Source organism: Saccopteryx leptura, chromosome 2, assembly GCF_036850995.1.
Source record: "Saccopteryx leptura isolate mSacLep1 chromosome 2, mSacLep1_pri_phased_curated, whole genome shotgun sequence".
NCBI classification, from domain to species: Eukaryota; Metazoa; Chordata; class Mammalia; order Chiroptera; family Emballonuridae; genus Saccopteryx; species Saccopteryx leptura.
Genome location: NC_089504.1, coordinates 314,634,183 through 314,657,410, shown reverse-complemented (window position 1 = coordinate 314,657,410; position 23,228 = coordinate 314,634,183). Strand labels below are relative to the sequence as shown.

The following is a 23,228-nucleotide window of genomic DNA, read 5'->3' as shown; positions in this document are numbered from 1 at the left end:
AGAATGGTGGTTTCTACATCAGTTCTTGGTTTGTATCTTCTCTCTGCTTAAGGCTTTTCCCCTCACAATCCTGGACGGCATTGGAATCCCTCAGGGCGCCCAGAAACGTACCTCCGTCTCTTAAAGCAGCCCCCGCCCACCCAGCCCCGGCGCTCAGGGTCGGACTACAACTCCCAGCAGTCTGCGGGTGACTGCGCGGGTCACGTGGGCGCCCGGAAACCCTGGCCGCAGCGCCAGGGGTGAGGTGGCGGCGGAGGCGGCCAGCGAGCAGCGGGGACTAGCGGGGTGAGCGGAGCGGCTGGTCGGGGAGCGGCGATTCCTCTGGGGCTCGGGTGCGCGAACCGAGAAGGGGTCGCAGCCCGGCTTGGGGCGGCGAGGTCGGGATCGCCGCACGGGGCTGGGTGGCGGTCCCGAGGGGCTTTCAGGAGCCGGAGGGCGAGCGGGATGCGGAGGGTGGCGGCGGTGGGTGTGGCGCGTTGGGCCGGGCGGGCCGCCCTCTCCCTCCGCTCGCGGCCTGGTGCTCGGCCCCGGCGCTGCGGGACCTGGAGAGCCGGGGCCGGGGAGGACAGGCGGCTGCAGCCTCCAGTCTGGCTCAGGTGGACCGGCTCCTTTTCGGGCAGTTTGGGGAAGGATGGGCAGCGGCCAGAGAAGGGTGCCTGGTTTTGTTTTCTGAGGTATCAGGGTCTCAGCCAGGGAATTGGATCAGATTGCTTATTCGTCATTTCCTCGGTATCCTTATTTGCAGAACGTGGTCTGTTTGTTCTCACTTTTGACAGAGGACAATGGGAGCGTGTCCTCGAGGCTTTAATAGATTGTAGGCGAGGTCCTGGCAACTTGTACCGAAATGTTTACAGAGAGAAGACGGTGTTTCTGGGATGAGCAGAAATCTCATTTCTAATTGCCACCTCCGTTCTTCGGTGTCTTGGCACTTGAGTTATTTCTTTCCCATGTGTTAGCTGTGTCCTGTGTGCCCGGCTCTGTATTGGGAGCTCTGTAAATGATCTCATTCGATCTTTAAATGGGAAATGGAGGCTCACAGCATTTAATTAAGTGGAGGGTCTTGGATTCCAGCTCGAACTTTACAAAGCCTCTTTGTGGGCCACACCTGGCTTCACATGATATCATTCTTTTTATTTTTATTTTTTATTTATCGATTTTAGAGAGAGAGAGAAAAGGAGAAAGAGAGAGAGGAACATCGATTTGTTCCAGTATGTGCCCTGACCGGGGATCTATCCGGTAACCTCCGTGCTTTGGGATGATGATCTAAAACAACCGAGCTATCCGGCTAGGGCCACGTGACATCATTCTTATGTTTTTCTTTGATTTCCATCAGAAAATGACCTCGGGAACCCTCCTTTTGTAAAATTAAAAGTCAGTGCAGTGATCTGTTGCTCTCTACCTGTGAGGATCAAGCGTTTTGGGGAAGGTTTGATTCTGTCCCTGTTCATCAGGGACAATGAAATGAGTGCAAGTCCTTTTTGTCTAGGAGACGGAGGGATTTCATCTTGAAGACTAGTTGCCTTTGGAATGTGTTCAAAAATAGGTAGGAAGAATGTGGTTTGGGGCACCCTGGGGAAAGATGAGAGAGTTTTACAGATAAATGCTAGGTATTTTACATTTGTGGTAATGAAACCATCGGAGAAGAGAGAACAATTACAGGAAGACTTGAGTTTTGAATAAAAGGGTTTATGCGGTACAGGTTACCAGCTTCAAATGAGATAAAGTGGGATAAAAAGATACTTGTATAAGTGTCGGCGATTGAGGCTCTAAATTACAGCATAAACAATACTGTCGAAATAGGAAACTCAATCATTCATCTAATACTTTGTCACTTACCTCTTTATACTTTGAGTACACGTAATCTTTGTACTTTGCAAACATGAAACTGGTGTCTAGGGAGTAAAGTAATTGTCTATCAAATACCCTCTCATTTCAGTGGAGTGTGTAGGGGAACCACTGTTACTAATAAGGTACGTTGTTTTTTTCCCATTCTGGATTTATATCCCTAAGTTTAAGATGAGATATTTCTAATTACTGTGTTTTACCCAACTTTTGGGATATTTTATATTTTAATGTTTTCCTCATATACAGTATAACCTAAGTGCTAGCTAGGGTCAGGTCTGAGTTTTAATGTTCGCTTCATCTCTTGAGAGAAAGATACTATTCTCTAAAATCTGTTTTCTCATCTGTAAGATGTGAGAACTACATGGCAAGTACCCAGCACGCTGCCTGCACTTTGAAAGCATTTGGGGTTGGCCATCAGTCTCTTTTGCAGACTGGCATGAAATTTCTTGTGACCAGTCCACGGACTGGGGGTTGAAAATCACTGCTCTGGAAAATGACTTTTGAGGAAAAGCCAAGAAAAGGAAAGAGCAAGCCATTGGCAAAGAATCAGGAAAAAAGTGTTTCAGGCTGCTAAACGGCCCCTGCCAAGGCCCAAAGCAAGGAAGAGCCAGGTGGGTTCAGGGACAAGAAAGGGGTTGAGTGTGGGGAGATGAGAGGGAGCATGGAGGCATGGTTGCTGGCAGGGGTGGGGCAAAGTGGGCAGAGAGTAGAAAGGGAAGGTGCCAGCACCTCATGGTGTATACTGGCAAAGGATTGGGACTGCCCAGATGTCCCATAGACTGTAATGTGGCTGCTCTGTAGGCGAGGATGTGGACAGACTCCCAGCCTCTGATAAATGCAGGGAAAAAATAGTACAGATTAGGGTGCGCCCTGTGTCATTTGAGTATGTGAGAGGGCAGTGCCCATAATGCATAGGATGCAAAAGAAACTGGTAACACAGTCATGAGAACAGGGAGGGAGATGTGACTGTATACCCTTTGGTGTCTTTTGAACTTTCTACCTTATGCCTATAAGACCTATTGAAAATTAAAAAAAATAAATAAGCCCAATCTCTCCAGTCATTGCTCTGACAACCCCCTCCATCGTTAGGCTCTTTCTGCCAACCCCAGCTGTCAACTGTCCCGCCCCTTACCCTTCCTGCTTTACTACAGAGGACTGGCATACAGGCTTTGAAGGCCATGGCAAAGGGCCATGTGTTTTTATCTCAGGTTTGGAAAGCCGGCAGAGGAGTGACGACAGAGGTGTGCCTTAGGATGTATTTCTGGTTAAAATGTGGAGAGTGATGGGTGGGGGATGGGAGTTCAGTGTAGAAATAGTGAAACCTTCTAGGAGGCTGTGTGGTAGGCTTGGTGGGAGATTGGATGGTTTATCTTGGTGGTGGCAGCAGGGGTGGAGAGGGAGGGAGGGATTTAGGTTGTACTTGACAGGGTACAGCAGCGGTTCTCAACCTGTGGGTCGTGAACCCGGCGGGGGTCGAACGACCAAAACACAGGGGTTGCCTAAAGCCATCGGAAAGGGGGGTCGAACGACCAAAACACAGGGGTCGCCTAAAGCCATCGGAAACCGGGGTCGTTCGACCCCCGCCGGGGTCGCGACCCACAGGTTGAGAACCGCTGGGTTACAGGGACTGGGTTTAGTAATGGATTACAGGTGCAGGATGAGAAAAGGAGAAACAGAGGGTAAGGCCTGGTTACAGTGGGCGGCGTGGAGCAACGATGACTCCATTTGTTAAGGTGGGGCAGCGGGGGAGAGTTGATGTGGAGGGAGGATGAAAAATTCTGTCCAGATGCAGGGGGGGATACCATGTGTGGGTTGGCTGTCCTGTCGGGAACCCGTGGACTGTCTGAGTCGGAGCTGCAGACTTGGGAGCCGCTGGCAGAAAGCCGTGGTACTAGATGGAGGAGATGGAGAATGCAGAGGAGGTTGAAAGCCAGAGTAGGGAACAGCTGGCTGTCTTAGAGGTTGAGGAAGCACAATGATTAGGGAAGTGCCGACTTATTGGGCAGTGTTTCATGCCCTTTGAGGTTTGCGGTTTTGAATCTAAAAAGTGAAACTGGCTTCCCCTGTGATTTTTCTCTGGCAAAACTCAACTGCTTGGACTCAGGGACGGAGGGCAGAGGCAGGCAAGGGGCAAAAGTCCCACAGGATTCTGTCCCACAGGAGACAGTTCAGATTCTAAGTTGGTAGAGAAGGGAATGAGGACGAGAGGAGGGTAATGGATAATGGGAAAAGTGGTGAGTGACCGAGTTGGTAGCCTTGCTGGGGTAAAGGGACTGTCGGAGTGTGGAGTATGAAAGAAGGCCGTTTTCTGGAAGGAAAGGGTGTTTGAACTAGTTTGGGGAGGCGATGATTACCGGTGATGACAGGGACCAAATGTTGAGTGTGGAGTGGGACTTTATTGTGGGATAGAGGAACAGGTCAGTGGTGAAGTGGACGGGGCTGTGATAGATGCCCCCTGGGTGTGGCACTGAGATGCAGGTATGGTGTGGAGGAAGAGTGAGTCAGGAGCTCTGCGGAGACAGGGCAGTGATGACATCTGTCAGTGTCTCGGACAGTAAAGCCCAGGGCGTGAGTTTCAAAGGAGCTGGAGTTTTGCAAGGAGGAAAAGGGGGCATGAGAAGAAAGATTGCTTCTCCTTGGGAGACCTCAGAGGAAGTGGGTTATCTGGGGGCAGCAGGAGTTCGCTGATACGATAAGACGTTTATTCACTGCTTATCTAGATTTCCAGAGAGCGTGGTAGCAGGTTGGGGTGGGGTGAAGATGGGGCTAGCTGAGATGTGTGCTAGATTGGCTTCTTTTGCCAGTCTTTCCGCTTCCCATGCTGCAGTCTGTTTCTTCCATAGTCTTTTAAGTACAAGACAACGTTAAATTTTACTGTTTGGGTTGGAACGGACTCTGCACATCTATAAAGAGTGAAAATTTTAGACTGTTTTATATTGCAAGGTACTGTTTATAGGGGGAAGATTGCCTCCTCTCTGGACACGTTTCATGCAAAGCCATCTTTTATTCAGCATGGATGATACAGTGTATTCCATTTTGGAGAGTACCTTATATGGGTGGTCCTCTAGAACCCAAAAGCAAGCTTTGTTTAAATCAGATGAGTGTGTGATTATGAACTTGCTTTGAAAAGTAAAACATGGATCACTGGAAGGATCTTATTATTAATAAGATTTTTCTTTTCCTTTTTTTAAGATAATTCTTGCCTGACCTATGGAGGCACACTGGATGAGGTGTCGACCTGGAATGCTGAGGTCACGGGTTTGAAACTATGGGCTTGCTCAGTTAAGGCACATAGGAGAAGCAGCCTCTGTGAGTTGGTGCTCCCCCCATTTCTCTCTCTCTTTCCCTCTCCTGTCCTCCCCTCCCCTTCCCGCTCCTCCCCTGTCCCCCCCCCCCCTCTGTCCTCTCTCTAAAAAAATCAATACGTAGCCCTGGCCAGACAGCTTGTTTGGATAGAGCATTGTCCCGAAGCACAGAGGATGCTGGTTTGATCATACAGGAACAGATTGATGTTTTGTCTCTCTCTCCCTTTCTCTTGCTAAAATTAATAAATAAATATTAAAAAAATTTTTTTAAATGAATCAGAAAAATCTGGTGGCACAGTGGATAAAGTGTCAACCTGGAATGCTGAAGTCACCAGTTCAAAACCCTGGGCTTGCCTGGTCAAGGCACATACGAGAAGCTAGAGTAAAGCAACTATGAGTTGATTCTTCTTGCTCCACTCCCCTCTCTGTAAAATCAATCAATCAAATCTTTAAAAAAAAGGTAATTCTTGTTCTCACATGATAATTGTATGTATATTCAATATCCATTGATTGAGAAAGTACTAAATGACTATTTACCTGTGAATTCAAAAACACCTAAATGAATTTTGGCTTTATTAAGCTATAAAAAGCATTTACACATACTCGAGAAATTTACATATTTGTTTAGTCTGTATTTAGGGCAGGAAGGAAAATGGTCTTCAGAAAGTAGGATGTGCTTGATGGATTCAGACTTGGCAAAAACCCTACATGCCTCCCAGGGCCCCAGATTTCATAGATGATCAGAAATCACTTCTGTGATGTAGGGCATAGAAGTGCAAGGTGCTGTTATTATTAGTTGTCATAATTACATAGGACCAGATGTTAGAATAGTATTTATTTTAAAAGTCATTCTGTCAGTAGCAGATGAATAACCATTTTCTCGATGTACATATTGAGCCTTTTCTCCCCCATCACTGTAGCCAAGGAAAAGACAGATTTATTTAGAAACTAAGTCCAGATGGTCTCAACTAGCTTCTTAGTCATTAAAACTATTAATGTAGCCGTACAACCCTGAAATACACAACCCTTATTGCTGCAGTGATGTGATCCTAATCTGTTGGAGCGTACATTTTTAGAATTACTTTTCCTGCTAAATTATTGAATTCCATAACCTATAACCTTTCCTGTGTACTCAATACAGTGATTTGAGATGTGACTATGTTCAAAGGGCTATGCTTTATTGAGAACAGTTAAAGCTCCCAGTTGTTTCTCCACTTAGATTGCATGTTTAATTTTGAGAATGGAGATAAATTTAGCTGCAACACAGCTCTAGGGTTTGTAACTTCCTGGAATTACAGACAGGAAGTTTATTTGTTATATTTTGTAAATGGAATTGTATAGTCTTATTCAGTTAGTAACTTTGTTAATATTTTTCTGGGGGAATGATTAAATGCAATTAGCTACCTTCCTCTGACCTGGTATTAATCCTGGACAGATCAGTGGCTAAATGGTTAATTCCATGCATACCTTGTTTATTTTAGTCTCATAACTGTTAGAGGAGAGAGGCCATTTTACAGAAGATCATTTGGGATCCACATTGACTGACATGTCCAATGGCTCACAGCCAGTAAGTAAAATGTGATGTTTATGAAGAATTGACTACATCTACCAAGCTGGGGCTAGTGAAAACAGAAGTATCATAGCAGTTACAGGGAGGGCAGCCTTTTTTTTTTTTTTTTTTGGTGACAGAGAGGGACAGATAAGGACACACAGACAGGAAGAGAGAGAGAGATGAGAAGCATCAATTCTTTGTTGCAGCTCCCTAGTTGTTCATTGATTGCTTTTTCATATGTGCCATGAAGGGGGGGGGAGCTACAGCAGAGCAAGTGACCCTTTGCTCAAGCCAGTGACCTTGGGCTCAAGCCAGCGACCATAGGGTCATGTCTATGATCCCGTGCTCAAGCTGGATGAACCTGCGCCCAAGCTGGTGACCTTGGGGTTTCGAACCTTGTTCCTCTGCATCCTGGTCCAATGCTCTGTCCACTGCACCACTGCTTGGTCAGGCAGGAGCACAGCCTTGAAAGCAGAGCCCTGTCGATTTGCTATTTTTTTAAAACTTTTTTTACAGATTTTTTATTTTTATTTTTTTTTTGTATTTTTCTGAAGCTGGAAACGGGGAGGCAGTCAGACAGACTCCCGCATGTGCCCGACCGGGATCCACTTGGCATGCCCACCAGGGGGTGATGCTCTGCCCATCTGGGGCGTAGCTCTGTTGCAACCAGAGCCACTCTAGCACCTGAGGCAGAGGCCGCAGAGCCATCCTCAGCGCCCGGGCCAACTTTGCTCCAATGGAGCCTCGGCGGCGGCAGGGGAAGAGAGAAAGAGAGGAAGGAGAGGGGGAGGGGTGGAGAAGCAGATGGGCACTTCTCCTGTGTGCCCTGGCCGGGAATGGAACCCGGGACTTCCACACGCCAGGCCAATGCTCTACCACTGAGCCAACTGGCCAGGGCCTATTTATTTTTTAGAGAGAGGAAACAGAGAGAGAGACAGAGAGAGAGAAGGGGGGAGGAGCAGAAAGCATCAACTCCCAATGTGCCTTGACCAGGCAAGCCTGGGGTTTTGAACCAGCGACCTCAGCGTTCCAGGTTGATGCTTTTACCCGTTGCACCACCGCAGGTCAGGCTGATTTGCTCATTTTAGTGTTGAGTTGTCTCCTACCTTGATTGTTGTACTGTATTTGACATATAAGTCATTTTGTTAGTTTAATTTTTCCTATTATGCAGATGAGTAATAGGGCTTTTACAGTGCTCTGGATATTCCTCTCTTGATAATAGAAGTAATATACACATTTGTTGCAGAATTTTTAGGAAAGGATCTAGAAAATTAAAATTACCCATAATCCTGCCTTGGCCAGATAGCTCGGTTGGTTAAAGCTTTGTCTTGCACAGAGGCTGCAGAGGATACAGAGGTTACAGAGGTTACCGGTTTGATCCCTGGTCAGGGCACATACAGGAACAGACCTGATGTTCTTGTCTCTTTCTCGTTCTCTCTCTCCCTTCCTCTCTCAATAAAATCAATCAATAAAAATTTAAAAAAATTACCCATAATCCTGCTACCTAAGGAAAACTAGTATATTCCTTTTTTAATTTTTTTATTTTTTACAGAGACAGAGAGTGAGTCAGAGAGAGGGATAGACAGGAACGGAGAGAGAAGAGAAGCATCAATCATTAGTTTTTCATTGCGCGTTGCAACACCTTAGTTGTTCATTGATTGCTTTCTCATAGGTGCCTTGACCACGGGCCTTCAGCAGAGCAAGTAACCCCTTGCTGGAGCTAGCGATCTTGGGTTCAAGCTGGTGGGCTTTTTGCTCAAACCAGATGAGCCCACGCTCAAGCTGGCGAGCTCGGGGTCTCGAACCCGGGTCCTCTGCATCCCAGTCTGACGCTCTATCCACTGCGCCACAGCCTGGTCAGGCAGTATATTCCTTTTTTATTTGTCAATAGTATGTAAACATAGAGTTGATTATATTTATTTTATGTTCTAGTTTTTTCATTTGACATTTTCTCGGTATTAAAACATTAGTTCATTATGTTAAATGATTATTAAGTATTTGACCTTATGGATATATCATAATTTATTTAATCATTCCACCCTTATTGCATAGTTAGGTTGTTTCCGCAGACTCGTAAGTGGAGAAGTCAAGTTTAGATGCTTACGTTAGGCTTCATTATTCTGGGCCGTCAGAGCGTGGATGCGGCCTTCAGAGAGGACCGTCCTTGGAAGGTTGGAGGGAGATCGGTGAGGAGCGGCCCTGCCTCCTTCCCCACGTCCCTTACGACTGACACAAGTTCATTTCTGTAAAATGGAAATGCTCCTTTGACTCTGTGAAAACTAACTGTGTTTATTAGACCTGAATGCATCTTGTATTTCTTTAGGAATAGAACCCTGGAAATGACACTTTTGTGTGAAAGGCTCTGGTGACCTTGGCGATTGTCTTTCTGTAGTACCATACTAATTTCCCTTTCATCAGCATCACGTGTGATGTCAAAAACCATTGGACCTTGAGCTGCATTGGCCACAGCCTGTTATAACTATGCAAACATTTTCTTGCCTTTATTAGCATTTCTTATATTCCTAGTGAGACTGGAACTTTTATTTGTTAAGTTTAATAGCCGTTTCATTTTTTCTGAGTTACCTGTTTATTTCCTTTGTTTATTTTTCCTCTGTTAAAATTAGTGATTTCCTTACCAGGTTGTATGAGAATTCTGTCTGTTAGGATGAAATCATTGGTCCAGGGTACCTTTTTTATTTATATATTTATTAAAAAAAGTCAGAATCAACTTTTATTTATTCATTTTAGAGAGGAGGGAGAGAGAGAAAGGAGGGGGAGCAGGAAGCATCAACTCCCCTCCTGTATGTACCTTGACCAGACAAATGCAGGGTTTCGAACTGGTGACCTCAGTGTTCTAGATCAATGCTTTATCCACTGCGCCACCACAGGTCAGGCTGTTCCTTTTTTTATTTTAAAGAGCTAGCTAACCGCTATGCACATAACTACTCACCTGGTCTTCTGGTGTCAGCTAGCCCACGTGCTTTTTCTTTCCAGGCCTGGTTTTATGCTGAGTGGTTATAGACCTGAATAATTTCGTTTTTTAATAATCATTTGCCCATTTGGAGTAATGTTAATAATGTGTTTTGCCTTTCCAGAAAGAAGAAATGGTGTAACTCATTCTTGTCGCAGGCTTGAAGGTCAGAGGCTGGAAGGGAGGTCGAGGAGAACATGGCCTGGCCAGATGGGTTTCAGAGAGGAGCTCTGCTGTCCCGCTTCAGCCACCATCACGTCGCCGTGTTCCTGCTCACCTTCTTCAGGTGAGGGGCGGCCGCAGGTGTTCTGCTGCTTCTCTTTTCAGGGAGATACCAATTGCATGGCAAGTGCTTATTGTGGAGGAGGCTGGTTATTCCTCTTGTACCTTTTGGTAGCTCTAACAGAGTCGTTCTGGGGCTGTTTTGCCCATATTTGGCAATGTCTGAAGACATGTTTGGTTGTCATGCTAGTTGAATCTAGTGGGTAGAGACCAGGAATGCTGCCAAACATCCAACAATGCACAAGACAGCCCCACGCTAGAGAATTTGGGGGACCCAAAATAGCGAAGGTGTTGTGGTTGAGTAACCCAGATCTAATATAGAGCCCTTTATTTGTAAAAACCAGGAGCCTGAGAACAAAGGGTGTGCATACTCAGGGCCACCCTGTGCCCCTTGGAGCAGTAAACAGGGTGTGAGACCAAGTCATGCAGAACTTGGGTAACTCGTGTGAGGTCCCTGACTGGTCAGCCTGGCTAAAGAGACGTGTTGATGAGTCTGTGGCCCTCCCTAGTGGTCTGTTGATGGCATAGACTTACTGCTGTGACTCAGCTGCTTTATTTCTTCTGAATAGATTTTCTTCTTTATTGAAGGTACCATAAATGGGGTAGATTGGTTTTTTTATTTGTTTTGTTTTTAAGGTAGAAAGTAGGAAGACAGTTCTTTATGTAAGAGTTGATAGGGAGTTTTGGATGCTTGGTTTAGGGGATATCCATTTGTAAGGGGTGGGGGGAAGCTGCAGTACGAGGAAAAGTCAGGACCCAAAGAAAAAGCTTCCAAATGGCTAGGGCAGTGAGCAGCCAGTGTTTTCTAAAGACTTAAACTTTTTTTACAAAACTGCAACCATAACTTAAAGCAGGGGTCCCCAAACTTTTTACACAGGGGGCCAGTTCACTGTCCCTCAGACCGTTGGAGGGCCGCCACATACAGTGCTCCTCTCACTGACCACCAATGAAAGAGGTGCTCCTTCCAGAAGTGTGGCAGGGGGCCGGATAAATGGCCTCAGGGGGCCGCATGTGGCCAGGGGCCGTAGTTTGGGGATGCCTGACTTAAAGCATATTGGGCTCAGCCACATCCCCATCTTCTTCTAGGTACAGGGATAAGTTATGAATGCACATGGGGGTTCATATTGAAGACGACTAGTTAATTATTTATTCTGTTTGGCAGGGACTGTTTCAGTTGATAAAGCAGTTTGTAAAGCTGTATTTCCTTTCTCTTTTTTTGAAGAAAATTCTAAAATTGAGCAAAACAAATAGGAATATACCTGTGATTTTATTGAATGCCATTTTCTTTGCTATTCATTCAGCTGAATTTTTCTCCTTTGTAGTTACTCATTGCTTCATGCATCCAGAAAAACATTTAGCAATGTCAAAGTCAGCATCTCTAAGCAGTGGACTCCAAGTGCTTTTAACAAATCGATTGAACCTGCAGAGGTAAGTAGACCAAAGGGCTGGGATGAATTTAAGAAGGGAACCGTGCCCACCGCTGAATTCTTCCTAAGGTCTTCTGTTTTGTTCCATTCATTGGCTTAGGACTCTGAAATGACTTACTGTTTCCTATGGCATAAAATCCAGACTCTTCTTAGCTGGCCTGATTTCTTAACTTGCCCTGGGTCAGCACCATTCTGACCAGCTTATTTCTCACCATTCTGGCAAGGTTACCAGTTCGATCCCCGGTCAGGGCAGATGCAGAAACAGATCAATGTTCTGTCTCTCTTTCTCTCTCTCTTTCTCCCTTCTTCTCTCTCTAAAATCAGTGAAATAAACATTAAAAAAAAAAAAAAGCCCCTGTCCTCATGGAGCAGACATTCTAGTAGAGTACTCCTGAACAATTTTTTCGTCACTTATCAGGAGCTTTTGAAAGAAAGACGTTAAGAAGAGAGGGCTAGATTTCCCACTGATCCTTGACTAGTGTCGTGTGCGCAGTGAGTACCTGTAAATGATGAGCTGACTCATCACAAACCTTCAGGATGGACTGGCTGTTGGGAGGTCCTGCTTCCTAACCTCCAGCTGGTCCTGAATCTTTCTTTGTGGTTGTTGGAAGGTGACTGCCAAGCTTCTGTGTTAAAACTTGTAGGGAGAAGCAGCTGCTTGTTTTCTGAGGTGGACAATTACACTTCTTCCTTTCTCATTACTAGGAAGTTCTTTTGAAGTATTTCCATTGAGATAAAAGTGTTTTGTTGTTTAGTTTGGAGCCGTGTATGCTGTCTGTTCCCACTGCACAATGGCCTGTTGAATAGCTGAAGAAAACCTGTCTCCCTGAGCTTTTCTTGTTTAGGGTAAAACATCCCTGTCTCCTTCCCTGCAGTTCAGTGACACTGAGCACTAAAGGAGGTATTTCAGGTAGAGTCTGACTGAGACACAGAACAGTAGCATTTGGTTTAAGCACTAGATTTCAGGTCGTACCACTGAAGGCTGCCTTTGGGTTTTCGGTAACTGGGTTTGATGATTCACTAGGACTGACAGGACTCTACATAGAGTTGTCCTCAGAGCTGTGGTTTATTATGGAGAGAGGCTGCAGAGCAGAGCCAGCCAAGGACGAAGCACAGGGTGAGGCCTGCAGGAAACCGGGCACAGGGCTCCAGAGTCCTTTCCCAGTCATCACACAGGATGTGCTTAATTCTTCCAGCACAGGTGTGACAGTAGCTGGAACGTGTCCTCCAGGGATGCCCATTAGAGGCTCAGTGCCCAGTTTTTATTGGGGCGCCTCCTGTAGCCACTCTGCCTGGCACATATGGAAATTCCATGCTCCCAGAAGGCAAGCAGGTGGTGAGCATAAACCCCATTGTTTGAACAGCATAGGCACAGTGAGCCAGTCTTAGCAGGGGATCATGGAAACCCTCTTGGGGTCCAAGTTTCCAGGTGCTAGGCAAGGGCCAGCCTTGCAGGTCCGTCTTCTGAAGGTTAGCAATCTCAGGCCAGCCATGTTAACTCTTTCCTGCCAGGAACCGTTACATTATTAGCGTGTTTTAACTTGCATTCATTTTTCTGCTTAGGTATTTATTTACTCTGCTGCTAAAATAGGTTTCACCGTTCTGGTGTGTTAGAACTATGCAGTAGGTGGTCTGGAAGGATTGGTTGTGTAGGAGTCAAGTGCTGACTTAACCAGGAGCTGTGTACATGTGTGCCGGCCCTCACACAGAGCAGTGCAGACTGTGCATTCTTTCTTAGACTCCCAGGTGCAGGGTGGTTTCCCTGACGCCTGCTGCTGGGGGTGCAGAGGCCGGGACAGCGTCCCCTTCCCTCCTGTGCTTGGGGCTTGGTAACGCCTGTGCCCTAGCTCCCCTCTGAGACCCCTGTCCAGGGTGGGAAGGCACCATGGTATATGTAAAATGAGTCTGAACTCTAGAAAATACGTGGTTCAGATACATTGTGAAACCCTTCTGAAATTCCCTAACTAGCATTCTCAAAATGTACTTAGTATAACTTGTCTTTTTATACGTAGCTATTTTAGGTACACAGTCTCTGTATCTTTAGAATTTATAATGAATCCACTGATGTGGACAAACTTTGGAAATATTAAATGAAAATAGCATGAAATCTATGTTTATAGATAATAAGGAGGTAATGGTTAAATCTAATATTTGAGGACAACTTGCCTGAAAATTGTAAACAAAAATTTGTTCTATTAAATTAAAAAGTGGTAACCTGTCTACACAGTGCAGTCCTGCCCTGAGAATAGCATGAGAGAGTCCTAAGTCCTGTTCTGGAGAGGGGAGCGGGGTCCCAATTCCCCTCCTCAGCCACCTCCTTGCTTATTAGGGTCTCAGCTTAGACGGCGGCGAGTACCCCCCGATCACAGGTCTCTGGAGGTCACCCTCTGCACACCAGGACGCTTGTTCGTGTTGGTAGTTCCCCCACCTCCGCGCACAGCCCTTACTCTGTGACAAACATTCTCACTGTGACCTTTCGAGTGCGCCCACAATTTCACGCTTCCAGGAAGTGTCCTGACATGTAGCAGTGTTGTGGCTTAGTGCAGCCCCTGCCCCTGCAGCACAGAAAGCCCGAGGTACACACTGCCGGTACCGTCACATGGTAATGCACAGGCTCGCAGGCCAGCTGAACCGTGGAGCATTTCAGTCCCTTTGTCGATGACTTTCATTACAAGTATGGACTTGGACCAGTTCTGACCCGCTGGTATGACATCTTGACCGGAGCTGCGTTACTGACATAAACTTTCTTCACCAGGCTTTTTTCTGTTATCTTATTTTCTGAATCTTTTTTTTTTCTTTTTTAGTCATACTTTGTTGTTTTAGTTTTTGGTTCTGTTCTGTTTGCGCTTGTTAAAGTGGGCAAGCAGAAGTGTATTTCAGCTGAATTTTCTCATCGAGACAGAAGAAAGCTGTTTGCCATCTGTCAGTTCCTGGGAAAGCCACACCTGTGGGAGTTTGGGTGGTTTCTTGCAAGAGTAAAGAAACCCTGAGCCCTGGCCGGTTGGCTCAGCGGTAGAGCGTCGGCCTAGCGTGCGGAGGACCCGGGTTCGATTCCCGGCCAGGGCACATAGGAGAAGCGCCCATTTGCTTCTCCACCCCTCCGCCGCGCTTTCCTCTCTGTCTCTCTCTTCCCCTCCCGCAGCCAAGGCTCCATTGGAGCAAAGATGGCCCGGGCGCTGGGCGTGGCTCTGTGGCCTCTGCCTCAGGCGCTAGAGTGGCTCTGGTCGCAATATGGCGACGCCCAGGATGGGCAGAGCATCGCCCCCTGGGGGGCAGAGCACAGCCCCTGGTGGGCGTGCCGGGTGGATCCCGGTCGGGCGCATGCGGGAGTCTGTCTGACTGTCTCGCCCTGTTTCCAGCTTCAGAAAAAAGAAAAAAAAAAAAAAAAAAAAAAAGAAAAAAAAAAAAAAAGAAACCCTGAAACTTGCAGCAGCTATTTAAGGCCCCCGGGTTTCTAGGTCACAAGGGTGTGTGCCCAACAGGACTTAATCCTGGGTCCTACTCAGTCCAGACAGCATCAGGATCGAAGATTGTGGTTAGAGGAAAAATGTGGCAAAATCACTAATTGGAGATATTTAGGGCCCGATTGGCATGCTGAATTACTGATTGAAATAGCTGTGTTAGCTGCTTTCTTATCGATCAGGAGAGCAGCATGTGATGTGCTGTTAAAGTAAAACTTGAGTGCCATCAGCCACCCAGAAACGAGTTGCAATACATTAGAATAATACTTTGTATGTGCTCTTATAATTTGAGGTTTTACTTTCTTTTAAAGATATGTACCGGGGTGTGTGTGTGTGTGTGTGTATTCATTCTTTTTTTTTTTTTAATTTATTTTTTTACAGAGACAGAGAGAGAGTCAGCGAGAGGGATAGATAGGGACAGACAGACAGGAACGGAGAGAGATGAGAAGCATCAATCATTAGTTTTTCGTTGTGACACCTAAGCTGTTCATTGACTGCATTCCCATATGTGCCTTGACCATGGGGCTACATCAGACCGAGTAACCTCTTGCTTGAGCCAGTGACCTTGGGTCCAAGCTGGAGAGCTTTGCTCAAACCAGATGAGCCCATGCTCAAGTTGGCGACCTCAGGGTCTTGAACCTGGGTCCTCTGCATCCCAGTCCAATGCTCTATCCACTGTGCCACCGCCTGGTCAGGCTGTGTATTCATTCTTAATTGTGATTTTTCTTTTTACTATTCTTAAGTCAAAATTTCCCTCTTTTTTTTTCCCCCTGAAGTTGGAAACGGGGTGGCAGTCAGACAGACTTCCGCATGCACCTGACCAGGATCCCCCCCCACCCCCCACCCTGGCACACCCACCAGAGGGTGATGCTCTGCCCATCTGGGGCGTAGCTCTGTTGCAACCAGAGCCATTCTAGCGCCTGAGGCAGAGGCCACAGAGCCGTCCTCAGCGCCCAGGCCAACTTTGCTCCAATGGAGCCTTGGCTGCGGGAGGGGAAGAAACAGACAGAGAGGAAGGAGAAGGGGAGGGGCAGAGAAGCAGATGGGCACTTCTCCTGTGTGCCCTGGCCGGGAATTGAACCCAGGACTCCTGCACGCAGGCTGACGCTCTACCACTGAGCAAACTGGCCAGGGCAAAATTTCCCTTTTTAAAAAAATTTTAGTTAGAGGAGGGGAGTCAGAGACAAGACTCCCACATGAGCCATGACCGGGATCCACCCGGCATGCCCACTAGGGGGCAGTACTCTGCCCATCTGGGGCCCTTGCTCTTTTACAACCTGAGCCATTTTTTAGTGCCTGATGGCGGAGGCCATGGAGCCATCCTTAGTGCCTGGGGCCAACTCGCTTCAGTTGAGCCATGGCTGTGGGAGGAGAGGAGAAGAGAGAGAGGGGGAGAGAGAGAAGTGAGAGGGGGAAAGGGTGGAGAAGCAGATGGGTGCTTCTCCTGTGTGCCCTGACTGGGAATCAAACCCAGGACATCTGGGCTGATGCTGTACCACTGAGCCAACCGTCCAGGGCCAAAATTTTTTTTCTTTAACAATACATCTCAGAAATCATTTAGTCTAACAGTTCTTGAACTTTTTGGTTATGTGGGTTTATATTTATAGATATGTACTGTTTTAGAAATTCAAACTGAGAAATTGAAAAAATACATTAATTTTTAAGTTATTTTCAAAACAACCCACAACATGTTAATATGAATGACATTTAATGAAAAAAACGACTTTTTCAAGACCAAAATATTCAGTTAATGAGGAGAGTAGCATTGACTGACACATTTTTGTAAATCTCTTCATGTGTGGCGGAATAGAAGACGGTGGGTTTTCCTGTCTGCTGCTGACTTCCGTCTCTTGCAACATGATCCTTTCAGGTCTCTGAGGAGAGTTTGGCTCCCACAGATCCATGTTGGAAAAGAGGGAAGTATTTTTCCAGCCTTTTCAATTAATTGTGGGTATCTGTTTTTGATACAATACCCGAATTTGGCAAGTGGCAGTTTCTTACAGGGTAGTTGCATGTGGAATCTGAAACTGTATTAATTAACTTTTTATAATCTTACATTAAGATCCATTTGTCTACCTTGTACCCTGAATGAATCGTGAAGTGACAGGCTGGTTTCATTCTTGTTTTGAGGAAATGTCTGCCAGATACTCAGATCTGCCGCATGCTCAGAACTGGGCCCTGTGTCTGTCAGTCTTTCTCTCAAGTCAAACTGACGTCCCCCCTTGCAGCTCCCACAGTTGCACAAGCCTTTTCCCCAGGACAACCATCTCAGACTGGTCTGTGGGGCGCTATGGGTAGATTTTCACTTCCATCCCCCAGGATAGAACAAAAAAGTGCTCAGGAGTCAGATTTAATACAGTCAATAGTTTTTACTGCTTTACCAAGGACATTCATAAGTGAAATTGAGTGTGGCAATACAGGATACAGTGATTAATGTAATACAGCTTGGCTCGTGCCATGACACAGCGGTCTGACCCACCACAGCTTTTGTACCAGCAATGGAAAAATTAAAGAGAAAAAGAAAACTTTTTAGTACAATTGTCCCCCCTTGTCCCCAGCAGATATGTTCCAAGACCCCAGTAGAGGTATGAAAAGATGGACAGTACCAAGCCCTGTGTACTATACGCTTTTTCCTATACGAGCATACCTCTAAAAAGCTTAAGTTATAAATTAGGCACGCTAGGAGATTAACAACAATAACTAGTTGTAAAACAGAACACACAGCAATATATTGTAATAAAAGCTATGTGAATATGGGCTCAGGTGCTGTCTCCTCTAAATACTGTATATTTTGGACCTCAGTTGACCTCAAGTAAAACAATGGAAAGTAAACTGGAAACTGGAAACTGGAAAGTAAAACAATGGATAAGGGTGGGGCTGCTGTACCACGCAGATGGCGTTGACTTCGCCTGTGTTCCCAGCCCTGAAGAACCGCCTCACCCTTTCAGCATCAGCGGGTTTCTGTGGGAGCGGGCTGAACGGTGTGTGCAGGTGCTCTGGGGAACAGAGCATGGATAGGTACCAGCAGGACTGACACATTCTTGTTGTTGCTGCAGATCTGGAGCCGCAACCACTTGTTCCCCAGTGCGGAGGAAGCCACGCTCTTCCTGGGAACACTGGACACCATCTTTCTCTTCTCCTATGCCGTGGTAAGTGGCAGCCTCACAGGGCTCTGAAAAACAATGTCAGAGGAAGTGATGCCAGAGTCCATGAGGTCCGTCAGACATTTTGAATTTGCTGACCTAGGAGCACTCAGCATTGGCTGACATTTCTATTTTGTATTCTTTTTTTTTTTTTTGTATTTTTCTGAAGCTGGAAACGGGGAGGCAGTCAGACAAACTCCCGCATGCACCCGACTGGGATCCACCCGGCACGCCCACCAGGGGCCGATGCTCCGCTCATCTGGGGCGTTGCTCTGTTGCAACCAGAGCCACTCTAGCACCTGAGGCAGAGGCCACAGAGCCATACTCAGTGCCCGGGCCAACTTTGCTCCAATGGAGCCTTGGCTGCAGAAGGGGAAGAGAGAGACAGAGAGGAAGGAGAGGGGGAGGGGTGGAGAAGCAGATGGGCGCCTCTCCTGTGTACCCTGGCTGGGAATCGAACCCGGGACTTCCACACGCCAGGCCGACGCTCTACCACTGAGCCAACCGGCCAGGGCCGTATTCTTCTTTTTTTTTTTTTTTTTTTAAATTTATTTATTTTTTATTTTATTTTATTTTATTTTTTTTGTATTTTTTTTTTTCTGAAGCTGGAAACAGGGATAGACAGTCAGACAGACTCCTGCATGCGCCCGACCGGGATCCACCTGGCACACCCACCAGGGGGCGACGCTCTGCCCCTCCAGGGCGTTGCTCCGCCCCTCCGGGGCGTTGCTCCGTCGGGACCAGAGCCACTCTAAGCCTGGGGCAGAGGCCAAGGAGCCATCCCCAGCGCTTGGGCCATCTTTGCTCCAATGGAGCCTCGCTGCGGGAGGGGAAGAGAGAGACAGAGAGGAAGTAGAGGGGGAGGAGTGGAGAAGCAGATGGGTGCCTCTCCTGTGTGCCTTGGCTGGGAATCGAACCCGGGACTTCCGCACGCCAGGCCGACACTCTACCACTGAGCCAACCGGCCAGGGCCGTGTTCTTTTTAAAAAAATAAAATTATTTTTATTTTTTTATTCATTTTTAGAGAGGAGAGAGAGAGAGAGAGAAAGAGAGAGAGGAGGAGCAGGAAGCATCAACTCCCATATATGCCTTGACCAGACAAGTATAGGGTTTTGAACCAGCAACCTGTGTTCCCAGGTCGATGCTTTATCCACTGCGCCACCAGAGGTCAGGCTGTATCCTTTCATCTATCCATTTTTTTTTTTCAGAGACAGAGTGAGAGTCAGAGAGAGGGATAGACAGGGACAGACAGACAGGAACGAAGAGAGATGACAAGCATCAATCATCAGTTTTTCATTGCGACACCTTAGTTCATTGATTGCTTTCTCATATATGTCTTGACCGTGGGCCTTCAGCAGACCAAGTAACCCCTTGCTCAAGCCAGTGACCTTGGGTCCAAGCTGGTGAGCCTTGCTCAAATCAGATGAGCTCGTGCTCAAGCTGGCGACCTCGGGGTCTCGAACCTGTGTCCTCCGCATCCCAGTTCAATGCTCTATCCACTGCGCCACCGCCTGGTCAGGCTCATCCATTCATTCTTTCGACAAATAGTATTGAGCTCCTAGCATGGGCCAGGCACTTTTTCCATCAGTGAGATCACCAGTGGGCAACACAGGAAAAATTCCTGCCATTATAAAGCTTGTATTCTTGGAGTGGGAGCTGACAGAGAAACAGTGAAAATTGTATAAACAAGTAAATTATAAAGTATGTTTAAAAGTGGTAAATGCTGTGGAGGAAAGTAAGTTGGGACAGGGACTAGCCAGCTCTGGTGGGGGGGTGTCATTTAAATAGGGTGCCCGGGAAAACCTCACAAGGAAGTGGGTGTTTGAACAGAGCCCTGCTGTGGGCAAGTGAGGTCAGTGTATCTAGACGTGCAGGTGGAGGTAAAGATTTCAGAGTCCTCCTCTTGAACGTGATTTTTAAAGTTGTGAGACTGGCCTGACCTGCGGTGGCGCAGTGGGTAAAAACATCGACCTGGAACACTGAGGTTGCCGGTTCGAAACCCTGGGCTTCCCTGGTCAAGGCACATATGGGAGTTGATGCTTTCTGGTCCTCCCTCCCTTCTCTGTCTGTCTGTCTGTCTGTCTCCCCCCCCCCCCCGTCTCCTCTCTCTAAAATGAATAAATAAAATCTATAAATAAATAAAAATAATTAAAAAAAATTATGAGACTGGGTGAGGTCATCAAGAGAGCTGGTGAGGACAAAGAGGAGGTGTGCAGACTGGGCTGGGGGTTTCCAGTGTGTAGAGGTAGGGAAGAGCAGTGGGCAGGGGGCTGGACGGAGCAGGGGGAGCCGGAGCCCCAGGAGAGGGTGGAGTCCCGACAACTAGTGGGATGGCGGAGCTGCCACCCTCTGAGGTTGTTTTCTTTGACCAAGCAGCCAGTGTCGCTTGTGGGGACCAGGAGCAGTGGCTCCCGGGCACAGTGGGAACAGGCTGCCTTGTCCCCCAGCATCTGTGTCCTGCCCTGTAACTATGGCCAGTGATAAGCTTGAAAGTGCAGGTGATGTGAAACACTGGGTGAATCCGAGCCGCCTCAGAATGTTTATTTGGGTAATTATTGAAGTATCTTCTCTATAAGGAAGTAAGTTACAGGTTGGAACAGGCCTTAGATCCTGTAGCCCAGCTCCTCCCCCCAGGTGATTTGGGTACAAGGTCCCAGCATGTGGCCATTCAGCCCAGAGTCTTGGGCACTCCCAGCGGGGCTGCTCTTTGAGCCTTTTGTGAGGTATTTTAAGAAGCAGCAGGAGTCAAGTGGAAAAACCAGTTCTACCGCCAGCTAGCAGTGTTAAACTTGGGTTCACACTTTTAACCTTTTTTGTTATTAATTTCCTCATGTATAGAGTTGTGATGCTAATACCTGCCCACAGGGTCACATAGGGTTGGGGGTAAAAAGTCAGTGGTGGTGTGGTTCTTTCTGCTGAGCTGTGCGATCCTCTGTAGCTTCCAGGTGCTGGGCAGGCGGTTGGAGCGGCACAGAGTAAATTGATTCCCTAGTCTGAAACATACCTGGGCCATTTCCTTCACCCTTGCATTGTTTGTGGTGTAGGACTGTGGACGGCAGCTTTAGAGCAGGGATCTTCAGTGCTTGCAGGCTTGTCGATAATGACAGAGAAACATTTATTATGACGTTTATCATTTAGATTGTAATATAGTCAATTTATTAGGAACACTTGTATCACAAGTTATGTTTTTAGGAAGGACTTCTGTACATTTTACATATTTATGGAAGAAAGCAGACTCTTTTATTTAGTCTGCTTGCTGCCATGATCTGAGCTTTTTTATTTTTTATTTTTTTGTGACAGAGATGGAGAGAGTCAGAGAGAGGAACAGATAGGGACAGACAGGAAGGGAGAGAGATGAGAAGCATCAATTCTTTGTTGCGGTACCTTAGTTTTTCATTGATTGCTTTCTCATACGTGCCTTGACAGGGTGGGGGGTGGGGGGCTACAGCAGACTGAGTGAACCTTGCTTGAGCCAGTGACCTCAAGCTGGTGAGCCTTGCTCAAACCAGATGAGCCTGTGCTCAAGCTGGCAACCTCGAGGTCTCGAACCTGTGTTCTCTGCATCCTAGTCCGATGCTCTATCCACTGTGCCACCGCCTGGTCAGGATGATCTGAGCATTTTAAAAAAATTTTATTTTATTGGTTTTAGAGAGAGAGGAAGGGAGAGAGGGAGAGAGACAGAAACATCGATCTGCTCCTGTATGTGCCCTGACTGGGGATCGAACCTGCAGCCTTGACATATTGGGATGATGCTCTAACCAACCGAGCTATCCGATCAGGGCTGATCTGAGCATTTTAATTCCTGCTAGTCCATGAGAGCAGAAGGCAGAACACCTGTACCTGCAGTCAGCTGATTGTTGCCTCTGCCTTCCCCCCTTGCGTCGTGGTGTCATGAAACGCAGGGGTCAGACTGATCAGGCAGAAGCCTGTCCTATAGAACATGCTGGAGTGCAGCCTAATTCAGCATGCGGATGGCAAAGAGGGATCCCTTTCTAGATAACTAGAAAATGAAATGTATTTGTGTTCTTGTTTTACTGGAATAAGTCTTTATTTTTTCTTCCCGATCTCCTTTTAGGCAGTTAGGGGATCAAGTAGAACATAACTTTGCGTTGACGTAGGACGTCTGGGTGCATGAAGTGTGCAGAAGCCCAGTTTCATGGAACATTTATGAGACGGGTAGAGACAGCTGTCTTGGCATGAGGCTGAGGTTCAGTTTTAGGTGGGGCCAGTGCACTGCTTGCCCATTTGTTCTGCAGGCCTCCTTTCTCGGGCTGTGCTGGTTTTCAGGGCTGTAAAATAAAATGCTTTGTTTCCAGGGCCTCTTCATCAGCGGTATTGTCGGGGACCGGCTGAACTTACGATGCGTTCTGTCCTTTGGCATGTGCTCTTCTGCATTAGTGGTAAGTTTGGAAGCTCTAAAAAATCGATGATGATGATTATCATCGGGTGTTTCAGAATCCCAGCAATCCCCCTACTTTGTATGTAGAAAAGTAAAATTAGCCTGACCTGTGGTGGCACAGTGGATAAAGCGTCGACCTGGAAATGCTGAGGTTGCTGGTTCGAAACCCTGGGCTTGCCTGGTCAAGGCACATATGGGAGTTGATGCTTCCAGCTCCTCCCCCCTTCTCTCTCTCTGTCTCTCCTCTCTCTCTGTCTCTCCCTCTCCTGTCTAAAATGAATAAATAAAAAAAAAAATAAAAAAATAAAAAAAAAAAGAAAAGTAAAATTAATCTCTGGTTCTTGAATCCCTGGCCTGCCTTTTCAGTTAGGGGAGTCTCTTAAAAGTGTGATTTGGATCATGCCCCTTCCTTGACTCTCAGTCACCAACAAGGTCAGAGTGAACAGCATGGGGTTCCGTGCTCTCCAGAACCAGGTCCCAGCCGCCTTTATGAACACTTCCCATGGCACGAACATGTCCAGTCCTTGCTGCCTCCCTGCTATCCTTGCTGCTCTCCCTGCCTCTCACGGCCCTCTGTTCAGCTCTCCAAAGTCTGCCTCCCTCAACGTCTTCTTCAAGTCACCGGCCATGACATTCTCTCATAGAGCCTTCCTTCACTGACACCCCTCCCAGAGTCACCGTCCCCCTTCTGCACTCCCACGCCTGCATGTCTTTGAAGGCATGAATGTTGTCTGCTGCTTGGCCTGCATGTGTCGGCACCAGCCTTGCTCTCCCCGGGAGGCTGGAGCACAGTGTTTCAACACTGAGACAGCAGCCGGGTGTCCCCATCCCCTGCAGTCCCCT

The 23,228-nt window shown here is 47.1% G+C and overlaps 1 protein-coding gene across 7 annotated transcripts in view; it reads left to right on the top strand.

Moving 5' to 3' along the window:
* Window positions 1-213: 213 nt before the first annotated feature.
* Window positions 214-23,228, top strand: part of SLC37A3 (solute carrier family 37 member 3) — a 42,093-nt gene continuing 19,078 nt past the window's right edge. Inside the window, exons 1-7 of one of the 7 annotated variants that reach the window (XM_066362868.1) lie at window positions 214-285; window positions 5,038-5,154; window positions 6,632-6,717; window positions 9,798-9,959; window positions 11,278-11,383; window positions 17,900-17,992; window positions 22,303-22,386. In XM_066362868.1, the coding sequence (XP_066218965.1) occupies window positions 9,871-9,959; window positions 11,278-11,383; window positions 17,900-17,992; window positions 22,303-22,386 (372 nt within the window). In that variant the 5' untranslated portion in view covers window positions 214-285; window positions 5,038-5,154; window positions 6,632-6,717; window positions 9,798-9,870. Of the gene's footprint in view, window positions 378-1,951; window positions 1,971-2,218; window positions 2,457-5,037; window positions 5,155-6,631; window positions 6,718-9,797; window positions 9,960-11,277; window positions 11,384-17,899; window positions 17,993-22,302; window positions 22,387-23,228 lie in introns of those variants that run through there. The other 6 variants (XM_066362871.1, XM_066362872.1, XM_066362870.1 and 3 more) reach the window with 6 other exon arrangements.